Source organism: Gouania willdenowi, chromosome 13 (genome assembly GCF_900634775.1).
Source record: "Gouania willdenowi chromosome 13, fGouWil2.1, whole genome shotgun sequence".
Lineage (NCBI taxonomy): Eukaryota > Metazoa > Chordata > Actinopteri > Blenniiformes > Gobiesocidae > Gouania > Gouania willdenowi.
This window is the reverse complement of record NC_041056.1, coordinates 14,281,951-14,296,591: the sequence shown is the minus strand read 5'-3', so window position 1 is coordinate 14,296,591 and position 14,641 is coordinate 14,281,951. Positions and strand designations below refer to the sequence as shown.

The 14,641-nt window shown below is 35.6% G+C and overlaps 3 protein-coding genes across 3 annotated transcripts; all 3 read right to left on the bottom strand.

Annotated features, from left to right (window-relative positions):
* Window positions 1-943: 943 nt before the first annotated feature.
* LOC114474856 (P2Y purinoceptor 13-like) lies at window positions 944-5,912 on the bottom strand. The gene is made up of 4 exons (XM_028465421.1): window positions 5,813-5,912; window positions 5,654-5,719; window positions 5,517-5,570; window positions 944-2,188 (listed from the first exon to the last, which is right to left on the bottom strand). The coding sequence occupies exons 3-4, from the start codon at window positions 5,536-5,538 to the stop codon at window positions 1,188-1,190; spliced, it is 1,023 nt and encodes a 340-aa protein (XP_028321222.1). The 5' UTR covers window positions 5,539-5,570; window positions 5,654-5,719; window positions 5,813-5,912; the 3' UTR covers window positions 944-1,187.
* A 2,441-nt stretch (window positions 5,913-8,353) lies between these two features.
* LOC114474613 (P2Y purinoceptor 12-like) lies at window positions 8,354-10,347 on the bottom strand. The gene is made up of 2 exons (XM_028465032.1): window positions 10,238-10,347; window positions 8,354-9,319 (listed from the first exon to the last, which is right to left on the bottom strand). Exon 2 carries the CDS (start codon window positions 9,308-9,310, stop codon window positions 8,354-8,356), a length of 957 nt encoding a protein of 318 aa, XP_028320833.1. The 5' UTR covers window positions 9,311-9,319; window positions 10,238-10,347.
* Window positions 10,348-11,501: 1,154 nt separating this feature from the next.
* On the bottom strand, window positions 11,502-13,597 carry LOC114474618 (P2Y purinoceptor 12-like). Its single transcript, XM_028465035.1, has 3 exons — window positions 13,515-13,597; window positions 12,953-13,213; window positions 11,502-12,845 (listed from the first exon to the last, which is right to left on the bottom strand). The coding sequence occupies exons 2-3, from the start codon at window positions 13,202-13,204 to the stop codon at window positions 12,018-12,020; spliced, it is 1,080 nt and encodes a 359-aa protein (XP_028320836.1). The 5' UTR covers window positions 13,205-13,213; window positions 13,515-13,597; the 3' UTR covers window positions 11,502-12,017.
* Window positions 13,598-14,641: the final 1,044 nt, after the last annotated feature.

Genomic DNA, 14,641 nt, shown 5'->3' with positions numbered 1-14,641 from the left:
TGACATGACACTTGCCATATGCATGAATAAGGTGTCATGAAGGCTGTCATTAAGTCTCATTTACTAAATTAGGACACCTTTAGAGCTATATTGGCATTTTTTTGGGTAGGATTAGTGTTAGGTAGGGTCTGGGATTAGGGTAACAAATAGTTAGGGTAATGAACAACACTTAATGACAGCTTTCATTACATCTTATTCATACTAATGACATGTGTCATGCCATGATAATGTCAGCCTTATGCATATAACTTAAAATAAAGTGATACCCAAAAATCTTGTTTTTACTAGTAAACATTTTTGGTGCACTAGTGCACGAGTATACCATACTAGTAAAGCAAATTCATCGACTAGTAGACAATTTCATGTTACTAGTAGTCGGTGTTGGGTAAGTTACTTTGAAAAGTAATTAGTTACAAATTACTTTTCAAAAAATAAGGAGGTTACATTACTTCGTTACTACCTGAAGAAAGTAACTAAGTTATATTACTTTTGGATAATGAAAGTATATTATTTAACCAGCCAGGACTACTAAATTAAGCCAATTTAATCTTCAAGACTTCAAGACATTTATGAAAAGGGTATTTATTTCAAGCTATGGGCAATAAAACAATCAAAAAGGTTGTAAAAACAATGTTTTATTATTCAACAAAAATGATGCAGTATACTGAACATTTCATGAAGCAGAAGCGATAAATTGTTTACAGATCCGAACAAATCTAGCTAAAACATCTTTCTACTTACTTACACTGTTTAGCAGGCTTTAGCTAACCCGTGCGTGATTACATGAATGGACAAATGCTTTGCACAATAACACAACTCCTTTTTCTGTTAACATAAAGTTTGTGCACCCTTTGTGTAACATGCATTTCTCTAATAATTTTAGCGAACACATTTTACATGAAAGTAATGTAAAAGTTATCAAAAACTACCAGAAAAACCAGGTATTCCCTTAATCTAGATTCAGGTAAATTGAACGTCAAGAAGACTGATGTTGAGAAATTTATTTACCCAATGTTTTTCTATCATACTCAAGATGAATTTGCATTTTCTAGACAGACATATCATAGAAGAAGAGTTGACTAAGCATTAATAAAGCACATGATATTCATTAGTTTGGGTATGCAAGAGTTACTGCTTGTATTGCAGGTTGTGCATCTGCATCTGTTGTCATGCCTGCAGTAGATTTCTCAGTGTGACAAAGGTCTGTTTCCTTTGTTTACTGAGGCTGTTTTAAGTGAGACAAAAACATTCTCCGTCATAGTCTTCAGTTTCTCTTTGAACTCTCGACTTAAAAAGACATAAAGAAGTGGGTTCATGCAGATGTTAGTGGTGGCCAGCCAGAGGCTTAACTCTTTGGTAAAGAAGCCCACCACATAAGAGCAGTTATGGGAGGAAAAATTAATTTGACGAAAAGTGTATGGTATCCTGATTGCGTGATATGGTAAAAATGATACAAAAAACACGACAACTACCAGAAAAACCCGTAGTTTAATTTTCTGATTGCCCCTGTTGTTGTTGCTGCCAGAGTTTCTGAATGACTGGATGACTTTTCTCGCAATGCAAATGTAGCACACCACAACAACTACACTAACCAGCCAGAAAAAAACACTCGAGCAGATAACAGTGTTCGTATGATAAACAAGTCCTGCTGGCGTTTTAAGGTACATGCAATCATGGATTTCTGTCATGTTGCCTGGGGATTTGTTTGTTAAAATAATATTGGGCAAGCCTGTGCATCCGAATATTATCACCCAGATTAAAGTGGATACCACTCTGCCAAAGGTTACATTCTGACAAAATAACATGTTGCGTGGGGTCACGATCTTGAAGAAGCGGTCCAGACTGATAAAGCCTAACAGGGCAATACACGTGTACTGTATGTTATACAAAATGACGCCAAAGAAACGACATGAAAGAATGAATGAGGTGTTCGATGAACCAGTCAAGTCATTTGCAACTTTGATGGGGATGAGAAAGGCCATGATAAGGTCAGCGACCACAAGATTTTTCAGGTAAATTACAAAAGTGGATGTGGACTTGAGGTACAGAGACACCCAGGCTGCCACGCCATTTAGCACCAGAGCTATAGGAAGCATGAGGAAGTAGAGCGCAGGGATGACATACGGGTTCAAACTTGAGCGGTCACACTCGAAATCATCATCATAGGTTAGAGTGAATGACATCAAATCTGTAAAATAAAAACACATCTTACACAAATGAATGTTTCTTTTGGCAAAACAATTTATGGAAATAAGTCCAATCATGGTCCTTGCAGGCTGGAGTCTGACATGCTTTAGACATCTACCTACTCCTATCTTCTATCTATACTATAATTCAAGGATGGTCTGTATACTATAATTCAAGGATGGTCTGTGTGGATGTGTGTGTGTGTGTGTGTGTGTGTGTGTGTGTGGAGCAAGTTCGACCTGAAACTCGGTCGACGGGTTCCAAATATCCAGAGTGTGTGTATCTGTTTTTTTGGAGTAATTTGGTCATTTCAAAATGTTTATTTTAATTTTATTTCACTTCTGGACGGCCCCGAAATGAAACCTATTCAGCTTTTGACCACAGGGTGTGAGGGGGCGCTAGCGCACCATCTATATCTATTTCACTGCACAGCTCCTCACACGAGCAAGAGTCACGTGTGCAGCCAGAGCCAATCGCTGCGCACACAGCCAAGCAGACACGGACTGTAAACGCACGCACGAGTGAGAGAGAGGAAGATGGTTTTATACCAGAGAGGGGCGAGGAGCGTCTAAGCAGCCGTGCTAGCACTACTAAACTAGCAAAGCTCTTAAGTCTCACTTATTGGGCCTGATGTTAGTCACTGATGTTCGTGTGTGTGAGCCACTGCCGACTCCACTTCCTCCTGTGCCATGCTATCGTTAGCTTCTCAAACACGGGAGCTCTCTGAAAAGATCATTTGAAACCGCCAGCCACTGGTGAGTCTTCTGCAGACACGTTTCCCATTGTTTAAACCATATAACTGTTGTTCAATAACGCGCTGTTTCACTAGAGTCGGTTTTGACCTCAACCTGTTCAATTCTCCATCTGGAAAACTGCAGACTCTGTGTCATGCTGTGCAAGGAAGCTAAGCTCTGACCACTCGGTTCGAAGGTAAAAAATAATTTTTGTTTTTTTTAAAAGTCAGCCGAATTGTAGGTAATACTTTAATTTACTTACTCACTCATGTAGTTTGGAGCTTTACGTTTTGTTTTGCGCAGTTTTGTTACTTTTCTGATTGGCGCTACAATGTCTATGGAGTTTGGTTATCAGCGTCTCAAACATTTCACAGATGGTATTTATTTATTTAAATATACTAAATGAGTAAAATAAAACACAAAAATGCACAACAAGACAACTGAAAGAATAAAAAAATACACATGACTCCAAAAAACATACATTACAGAAAAATACAACAAAAATATGAAAATGACGCAAATATGCAAAACTAAATATTTATACAAAAAAATACACAAAATGACAACAAAGATAGACATATTGACTCCAAAAAGCATACATTACAGAAAAATACACCAAACAAAAAAATGTAAAAGCGAGTAAAAAAAAAAAAAAAAAAAAAACAACAATAACAAACACATTTATCATGTTCATGTCCCATAGAATTAAACCGGGGAAATCACACACGCTGTTTTATTTTGCACCCGCAAATATACCCCTTTATAACACTACAGAGCACAGAGTATGTACACCTCTTTGTACATCCAACCTTCAAACAGATACTCATTTTGACTTAATTTACTCTACTTAAGCTCCCCCATGAATGCATACTTCCGACGGGCACTATCTATTTCACTGCACAGCTCTCTTCTGGTGCGTGCCAGCTGAGTGAGGCCCTAATCTCGCTCCTGTGGACTTCTCTTTTGAGGAAAAGTATATTTTGACTGTTCGGCAATGGCTGCTGTGTTGAAAGCTACAAATTTCTCTGCAGCGCGTGTGAGAGAGAAAAACATATATTACAGAAAAATACACCAAAACGACAACAAAATATTAAAATGACTCAAAATACACTGAACTAAATACTTATACAAAAAATACACTAAAATGACAACAGAAATGCACAAAACTACACCAAAAAACAAACTAAAATACGCAAAATTACTCCAGAATCACACTCCAATGGCAACAAAAAACAATAATTATACAAAAAGACAACAAAGATAAAAAATACACATAATGATGACTTAAAAAACATACATTACAGAAAAATACAACAAAATATGAAAATGGCTCAAAATACACAAAACCAAATATTTATTCTAAAAATAAATAAAACTAAATATTTATAGTGAAAATACATAAAACTAAATATTTACACAAAAAATACACAAAATGACTCCTCACACTACAATGGCAACAAAACAATAATTATACAAAAACACAACAGAAAGATGACCCCAAAAAACATAAATTACAAAAAATATTTAAATAAAAAAAAAACTGCAAACATTTATGCACAAAAAGACAACAGAAAGATACATAAATACACGACTCCAAAAACATATGTTACAGGAAAATACACCAAACAAAAAATATAAAAGTGATGATGAAGTCATGCACATGTCCCATAGAATTAAACCAGGAAAATTGCACCCGCATGAATACATACTTCCGACGGGCACTGTACTAGTATACCAAAATCTGATAAAGACGTCCACATTCAGTTCTGCAGAAAGCCTGGTAATGAGCTTCTTCTTAAATTCAAGTGCTGTAGAGCATCTAAACCAGTGGTTCTCAACTGGTCTTACCCAAGCAGGGCTGGGGTCAGTTACATTTTTCAATTACAATTACATCTTTCATTATCAACGTTCAATTACAACTCAGTTCCGATTACGATGACCAGCATTTTTTATCAGGCCGGGCAACCGGACTCAAAACTCCACTCACAAAATCACTACTCCTCTGTTATTTGAGAATAGATCGAGCTGACATTTGTTAGGTATAATTTATGGATGTGCACGCATTGACACTGGGAGCCCGATTTTTGACATGGGGCCAATAGAAAAAATATAATTTATTTGCGAGTCAAATATTACGACGGTTGGTGGTACCGAATCATTGGCACATAGGTCGAAATGTTTGAAAGTCGCTATTATTATTATTATTATTATTATTATTATTATTATTATTATTATTATTATTATTATTATTATTTTTCATTTATATATTTATAAAAAATATGCAATCCTAAAAAAGTTTAAATCCATTTACAAAAATGAAGGCAAAAAACTTACATGCAAATCACTTCCTTGCATTGCCTTTAAGTTCCACTAGGAGGCTGCAACCCAGCAAAATTACTAATTTGGAAATGTATATAGGTATATATTCACATTTTTCTTATTCATATTCAAACTTTTCTTTATATATATTCAGACTTTTCATTCATTCTATATATTCACAGAGTCCATAAATATATATTGAATTTCCTAAACAGCTTGCCATGTATATACAATTGTTTTTGTTTTGTGAATTTTAGTGTGATTTAACTTACTTACTTTTGACATGCCTTTCATCCATTTATCCTCACTTTATGCAATCCAAGTTACAGTCTGAAATATACAGAGAAGATACAATTTATCAAAATGCTTCTAAATTTAAAAAAAACCAAAAACTATTTTAACTACTTTATTACCTGGTTTTCTAATAACACCTTCTAGCCAAACAAAACTGTTGATAGGACTTCTACTTTCTTGGTTTTCTGGTTACAAAAACACATTTATAAAAGCATTAATTAAATTAACTTGGAAAAAATTCTTAAAATCATGGAATATACCAATTTAATATTACTTACTTTGGAGCAGGTGACCTTTCGCCCTCCTCTCAAACACAATGTTACAAAAAAGATCTCTGTAACCAAATGCTGACGTGGAAGGTGTTTAAGCCACACTGTGGATTTTCCTAACAAACAAATCACCGTTTCGGCTGTGAACAAGCTGATAATTTATCAAGACATATGCAAAATAAGAAAAACTTGTTGGTACATGCCAAAAAGTGAAACAAATGCCAAATGTTCTTTCTAAAAGCAATCAAAGCATGGACTGGTTTCAATCTGTTGTTTTTTAGCCTTTATATCACAATAAACTAGTGTCCAATGCTACACTCATTGTTTTTAACATTTTGTCATTGCTTAAATAGTATTATTTCACATATAATGTCTGGCACTTAGTAGCATAACAAATACTTTGATGTTTGACGTGATTTAAGTATTTTATTCCCTATTTAATATGTCACTGTATTCTATAGGGGGGTAAAATGAGCAATTTCCTCATGAAGATGTTATGCACATAGCTCATAATATCTCTATTTTTTTTCCTACTTACATGGTCTTGAGTAGTGCATACAAATATTAAAAGAAGCTGCATAAAATATTTATTGTTTTGTCTCATATTTGTGGGGTCTCGTTGAATTATGGGGCATTAACAGACCTTTATTTTAAACTAGTTGAGCTGCCAATAACTTTGAATTACTGCTTTGGTTGGTTTGTGAATTAAATAAAGGTACTTTATAAATAAAGGAGACATTGCAGAACGGTACTCTAGAAACCCATCAGCACGGAATCGACAGCTGTGGTTTATTGACGCACAAAACATGACGATGGAGGGCTTGAGAGAGAAAAAGCAGGGAGACAGTCCTACAGTTGACTGGTTACTACTGTATATGTAATGACTAATCAAATATGATGACAGATTTGTCTAATAATATTTCTGTCTTTTAATTCCCATTGCAAAATTTCTGGTTCCACACTTAAACAACAAAAAAGGAGTAAAACGCTTTTGTAAATAATCCAGTGCTCAATGTGGTGCTGTTAAATTGGTTTTGAAAGATACATTATATGAAGATCAATAGCATGGCCCATTAAGTACTATTAAATATGGCAATATTAAAGAAGGTTTTTCATTTTTATTTTACATGTGTAATATTAAAAGTATTGGTGTCAGAGGGTGATTGGTGTTGCTATAATAAGCATTTTCCCACTATTGTGTGAATTTGAAAATATTTATTGCAGAGCAAATTAGTTAGAATATATAGTGAAAAATATTGTATTATTAATTTAGTTTGAACACAGAATTTGAGACAAATTTGTCCATCTTTTAACAGTAAGGATATCAGTAGTTGTATCTTTAAGCTAAGGCTAGTAGATATAGATACTATTATACAGACACATAAGAAACTATGCATTCACCAAAATATTGTTACGACGGATGAATCATTGGGTCAGTCGGTCTTTAAAAACAATCTAATTCCCTATTGTGTAGTCCATTTGATTTGGATGGTCACGAATAGATGGGAAATAATGGCATTTGTTGTTGTTTTTTTTATCTTTTTGAGATGGATGTAATACCTCCATTGATATTGGAAAATAATAACCAATGTTTCATTAAAGGCGAAAACATTATCATATGATATGAAACACTACCTTTTGTTTGAACTTTTTTTAATTATGCAACACTGGAAAAAAAAAAGTGCACAATTATATAACTTATTTAAGTTTTATTTTATCTTCACACTCATTTACATACTCATCCATTGCAATGTTGTGTCAATAGGTACTTCATCACAGCAATACAAAACCGTATACAGTATGACCTTTTTCATTTACAGTCATTGGTGGAGGGCTAAACATCAACAGGAAGCATGAAAAAAAAATATTGTTGACTACTGTACATTTCATCATTTGACCACTAGAGAGAAGTAGAACACAGTTTAAGAATATCTATACCAGGGGTCTGCAACCTTGACTCCCAAAGGAGCCATTTTGCCTAATTTCACCAGGATTAAAGTCCTTCCGGAGCCAAAAAAAAAAAAAACCTTCTCAATGAACACAATTCAAAATAATATCAAATCATTTTATGAATTAATGGATTTGAAGGGCTAGAAATTATACTTTGAATTTGATAACACGTTATCCTGTCGGTCAACACATGCTAATTTCTTGCAACATATCAAGTGTGCGCATTAAGCCGGCATGTTGACAGTTAAATTAATTTGTCCCCACACAAATAAAATCTCTATTTTTTTTTTTTTTTGTTCTAGAATAGTCTTTTTTTTAGTTATATTACCAGGGATTTAAAAGTTAAGGTTAGCCACAGGTGCAGGAAAGTCGATGGTCTGTAGATGTTGCAGGAGGTAAAGTAGGAATATGGCTGAGTCATTGCACCACGTGATTTAACGTGAAATTGTTTTGCCGCAATTCTATGTGAAGTTAATGTCATTAACCATCAATACCATCTTTTTTAAATACATTTTCAAAGCTAAAGGGAGCCATTGCAAAAGAGTGAAAAAGCCACATGAGGCTCCAGAGCCACAGGTTGCAGACCACCCCACACACACATTAAGAATTATTCTTTTTCTCAATAGCTCCACTTTTAATGATACTAAACAGCTTGTTTCTGTACTGCCTACAAAGGTAAATGTAGAGAATTGGGTCCAAGCAGGCATTAGTTGTAGAAACCCAAAGGGCTAATTTATGGAGTAATTTTGAGGTGCAGATATTCAATTTCCCCTCATTTCTCTCTAGTGTGAAAGGAACACGCATAACGTGCAGAGGCAAAAAACAGATGAAAAACACAAAGAGGATCAGGAAGACTCGTAGTTTAGTTTTCTTCTTTCCTTGACTGTTGCTGCTGCCAGAGGTCCTGAAAGACTGCAGGACTTTAGCTGTGATACAAATGTAGCAAAACACAATCATAATGCTGACAATCCAGAAAAGAGACTCCATTGATATAACGACCAATACATGGAACGTGATGGCAGCCTGACTTTTAAGTGACATACAAGAATGAGCAGAGTTATTATCAGGATTCTGGTCGGTCATTATCATAGTTGGAATAGCGGTACCACCAAATATTAAAACCCAAACCGAGGAGGACATCACAATACTAAACACCATGTGTTGTCCCAACAGCTTTCCACAAGGTCTGACAATCTTGAAGAAGCGGTCCAGGCTGATTAGACCCATTAATCCAATGCCTGTGTACAGACAACAGTAGAAAACCACTTCAGTGTAACGGCAGTTGAAGGTTTTTAACTCATTTGTGGCTTCAGGAAGGAGACTGGCTGCCATCGGGGGAATTGTCAGTGTCAAGAGCAGATCTGAAGCCACCAAATTTTTCAAATAAATAATGAAGGTGGAGGTGGAACGCAGGTGCAAAGACACCCATGCTGCCATACCGTTGAGTGATAATGCAATTGGGAACATAAAGAAAAAGAGGTATGAGACAACTATGTCTGTTGTTTCAAGGGTCAAAGAAGAGCATAAAGGGGGAGGGTAAGATGATTTGTTGGACATGATGACAATCTGGAAGACACAAAAAAACAAAAACAAAAAATCATTGTCAAATATCAAACCATGTTTGTCTTTTTCCAGAAATTAAAGCTATGTAAGTCTTAGGGAGAGCGGTGCTGCGATTGAGTAAATATGATCACAGACGTATTAGTTTGTTGCAAAAAAGTGGAACAAACTGTCAGCATCCCGTGTCAACATTTTTTTTTTAAATCGAAGTTATCTCTACTGCGTATGACGAAGAGGGAGATTTTTAATCACATTATTGTTGATTTAATGTTTAATGATTTTCAAACTGTTAAATGTTTAAAAAGGCACTATTTAGTCATGTAAAGCACATTGAATTGCCCTGTGTATGAAATGCGCTATACAAATACCTTTGCCTAAACAATCACAAAAAAATAAAAGTATTGGCAGTTTGGGAAAAAATCCTTTATATGAATAGAGAATCCTGTTCTACATTGACGTAAGCCTGCTAAAAAAACAAACAAAAAAAATCAACAAAATAAAAGCAAAAGGGCGAAAATATTACCTCCTTGGTGGAGGTAATTACCCAATAATTACACCCATGTATCCCTTTAATATAAAGACCTAATTGAACATAAGCCCACGTGTTTTGGACTTTGGGAAGTGATCGGAGTCTCTGTTTCCATGTGGAGAACATGCAAACTCCACACAGAGGCCAAATATTTCAATCCCAGGAGTTGAAACCTTTTGTTTATAAAGAATAACCATAAACAACAAAACATTTGCTATCTTTTTAATGGATTGAAGTTTGGAAACAGGAATTGATGAGTTGTTTTCTTGTAATCTATCATTCAAACTCCTTACTGAAAAGATCAGATGGACATTGAAATAAAATATCAATTAAAGTAATTAAATGAAATAGTTAGTAGTTATAAAATAAATAATAATAGGTGTGACTGTACTCACCTGGTTTGTTCGGTGTTTGGTGGGAGAGAAAGACTCCAGGACCCAAAACTTTAAATGTATTTAGTTAAGTGTATTATATCCACCTTTAACCCAAAAACCTGAGGGTTAACTCACCACAGGATAGGCTGAATTCTTCTGGAACTGACCAAGCTTCAGCCTACAACTTGTTCATTAAAGATGATTTGCATTTTTCATTAATCATGATTTGATTTTGAATGCTGTCCCAGATAATTTGAATATTTTACCACATGTTTTGTCACCTTTTGACACTGAATTATGTTAGCTTTGCCATTGTTGGCTTAGATTTAACCATAAAAAAGGAAACAATGAACATCAAATGTCTACATCTAGTAGATCATATTCATAGTTTAGTTTCTCAATTTTTCATGAAGATTAACTGTGTGATTCAGTAAAAGCAGATATTGAGTTTTGGTTTCACTTTTTTTAAAGCCAACATTTGACTTTTGCGCTGGTTGATTTAAGCTATTTCCATAACACACGAAATGTTGTTGTTACTCTGACTGGTGGAATGCAAATCTAAAAAGCACAAGTTGTGTTTTGCCATCTTAAAGAAGAACATTTCAATGTGTGCTTAAAAACTACAATGAAACAAACACTTATTTCAGTCTTTTATGTTGTCATTTTTTTTCACATTAAAAACATTTTCACATTTGTAAAATATGCTAAAGGCTGCTAAATGATGTAGACAATAACACTTCATCGTCACAGGAAGGAAGGCTCTCTGTGGGCTTTGGGTTTCTCCAAGTAGCAAAAAAATTCCAAAACAAAAACAACAAAATGTTTTCAAAATACAAAAGATTTAAAAAAAATTTTTACGTGAGCGTTCTGTTGTCAACCATTGTCATCCATTGTCAACACAATGGACGTCCATTTGGGGAAAGCTTGTAATGGAATATATTAGAAAAAAGATCCCTTAGCCCCCTTTTTTACCCATCAAGTAAGATTTAAAACAAACCTTATCAAATAAAAAAACTGAATAATTGACTACACCATTAGAACAAGTTCTGATGAACAACGGCCATGCCCGCGGAACGTCTCCACGCCGAATAGCAACGTTCCCGAGAATTCAGTCAAATGACTCTGTTCCACCAAGTAAAACAAATTAAATTGTGCGACGTAAAATTGTAATCTACGTTAAATTGCCTTTGAAACGACATATCACACAACTATCTTCCCATAAATTTGGAAATTACCGGAAATGGGAATAGGGGCTCCTGGGCCCCATTTTTAAAAAAAAGGGTCAGAGCGTCTCATCATTTTAATTCAGAGTATTTATACCAAACTGCATTCCCATCTAACAAGAACTAACAGAGGAGTAGTCAATAGGGCCCATGATTTGGTACCACAAACCATTGTAATATTTGACTCGCATATAAATAAGAAATCAACTTTTGTTGATGCGAACATATCTACAGATTATACCTACCAAATTTCAGCCCAATCCGTTCACGAATAACAGAGGAGTAGCGATTTTAACTAGTGTACACGACAAGAAGAAGAAGAAGAAGATGGTTAACTTGCTATCTCATACATCCACCATCACAGTGCATATGCTGCATGTTTGATTGGTTTTTGAGAGCAGATCTCTTTCTGCTACATCCCATATGTTTTCCATTAGGATACAAATCAGCTCACTGTAACACAGTGTAACCAAGCTTAATTTGGTTTCAAACAAATGGGCAACATAAAACATTATGACTATATACAGTAAGAGAAGTTGTACTGAATTAGTAAACAACTGTATAAATGTCTTTAGATTCTATGTGCAGGCAGAGTTCCTGAGAGCTAAACTGCCCGTGTCTGTTTCTGAATCCCTTCCTGTGAGCCAGACGCAGCTACCGGAAGGCAGCTTAAGGGTCTTGAACAGTGTGGTTCTGAAGGACTTACAGAGGAAGAAGTATATGAGGGGGTCCAGAACAGAATTCAGGGATGAGAGAAAAAGTGTGCTTTCTTTCAACTGAAACAAGAAAAGCTTGAGCTTGCAATCAAAGAGGACTCCCCGGGTCTGGCTCATTGTGTAAGGCACCCGGGCAAAGTGAAACGGCACAAAGCAGACAAAGAACACTGCCAGGACCAGGAAGACGTTAGCATTCATTTTTCTTTTATCGGTCGTTCCAACACCTCTTCTTTGAGACAACGTCTCTCTGTTATTGTGAGACTTGGTGCGAGAGTAAGACTTGTAGAGCTCTTTGGTTATTAATGTGTAGCATATAATCACCGTCACTAGGTTGCCCCAAAAAATCACTTGGCAGATATAATTTACTACCTCATGCCAGTTTAACCCAGCTTGTGTCTTCAGGTCGCTACATTTGAAGTACAAAGATTTCGGGGATTTGCTTGTCAAGATCATATTGGGCAGACAAATGATGAAAAGTAAAGTCCAAATGGCTCCAGAAAGAAGTTTACGACGGATGAGTCTGGCAGAGTTGGTTCCCCGGAATGGTTGGAGAGTCTTTCTGCAGCGATCGATGCTGATGAGGCCAAAGAAAAGGATACTGATGTACATGGTGAGATAAAAGAGCACTGAAGAAACTCGACACACAAACACTCGGTGGCCAGAGGATGCCATGTTGGAGTCTGACAGCACCTGCAAGAAAACAGGTTTTTCTATTGTATTCCTGATGATTACTGAAAGAGCAAATGAAATACTTTTAAATTCAAATGTTGTGTTTGAAAGATGTAATTAAAACAAACCTTGAAAGGAAATGTGAATGTCATGATGACATCAGCCACAACGATATTCTTCAAGTAAATGATAAAGTGTGACCGTGAGGGGATCCGAAAAAACACCAAAACGGCGACTCCGTTTAGTGTCAACCCGAGCAGGAAAACACAGGAGTAGAGGACTGGAAAAACAATTGTCTTCAAAACGTTGTCACGAGAGCAGCTGGTGTTAGTTTGACTGTGATTTGCAGGTATCGGAGGAAAAGATGAGTTTCTCTCCATGTTTAATGTCTGGAACAAAAATCAGAGGGCAGAAACAGCTTTTTAGGAAAGTATGCAATGTGTTTTTGTTCCACAACATATATTTTACCTATACGGTAACTCATCTATCCCAAAGCTATAAGCGTCACATTATAAACATAGATCAGCTGGTTTAAAAAGTATAAGTATAATAGAATCAGAATCAGAAATAAGGATCAGATACACACACAGTACAGTAATAATAATAATAATAATAATAATTGTTCCATGACTTAAAAAAACAATATAAAAACTTTTGAGATTTTGTGAGAAAATTGAGTGTATAACTGACCTGGTATATGCAGATGAGTGTTAAAATGTCATCGTTCCCCTCTGGATTTGGTTTGACTAGTAAATGGTACTTGTGTCCTTGGTTTTGTGCGAAGGAGGTTGATTCAAGAGTCACAGGAAGACTTAACGTTGCCTTCTTCTCCTTTTTCTTTCCTGTCATGAGAAACGATTGTTTTGAAACAGAGACTTTCACTTCATTATTAAACCAAACATTTGCCATTAAGACTATCAATTATTCACTAGAGGTGTAACAAAATTAACTCACGATTCCATATATAGTGCTCACGATACGAAATAGAACGCAATACGAAAGAAAAAAAAAATACAAAATTTCACAATAAAGTGTAAGAAATGTGTAAGAAATCTTTGCTGATGAAAAACAACTTGACTGCAAAAGTGTGAGACGGTGTGTGGGAGTGTTTAGCGTCACAGATAAGGAATGAAAACACATGTACCAATCTAACTGTTTTTTATTATTATCTCATTTCTGTAACATACGTTTTGCATTTTGGATCTGCCAAAATAAATCCAAAATGCATCTTGAAATGTTCAGCACCCTCCTGTAAAGTTGCTCAAATTAAGCTGGGTTAATATTTATGATGTTCTACATGATATATCATACACCACTCAATATATGTGCGATACACTTTAACATGTAGGGATGGACTTTCTGGCAGTTGTAAATCACTAAGTTAGACAACAGGTAGGATAGAATAAAAAGGATACATAAGGATGAAAATCTAACAACGTAACTCCACCTTCGTTGAATGCATGCGCAGTCCAGCAGCCAGGGGATATCAAATTTGTTTGTTTGTTAGATCGGCTCAACCGCCTTCATGAACCTTTGAATTTTATATCACCATTTTTTTTATTTCGTGAAATTTTGTGCCATTTAAAGCAGTATTCATGGATGAATGGATGGATTGATGGATGGACCACATGGTACCCTCTGCACTTCATTCTCTCAAGTGCTGTCAGAACTAGCAACGCTGCAACTTCCTCCGTCTGCACCAGAACAGGCCCATTCAGCAGTATTCAGTTCCTAAGTAAAGCTTTATCTAAGCGTCTGGCTGAATTTGCAATCACATCCTGTTTCATCACATTCAAATTACTGTACTCACCATGTCA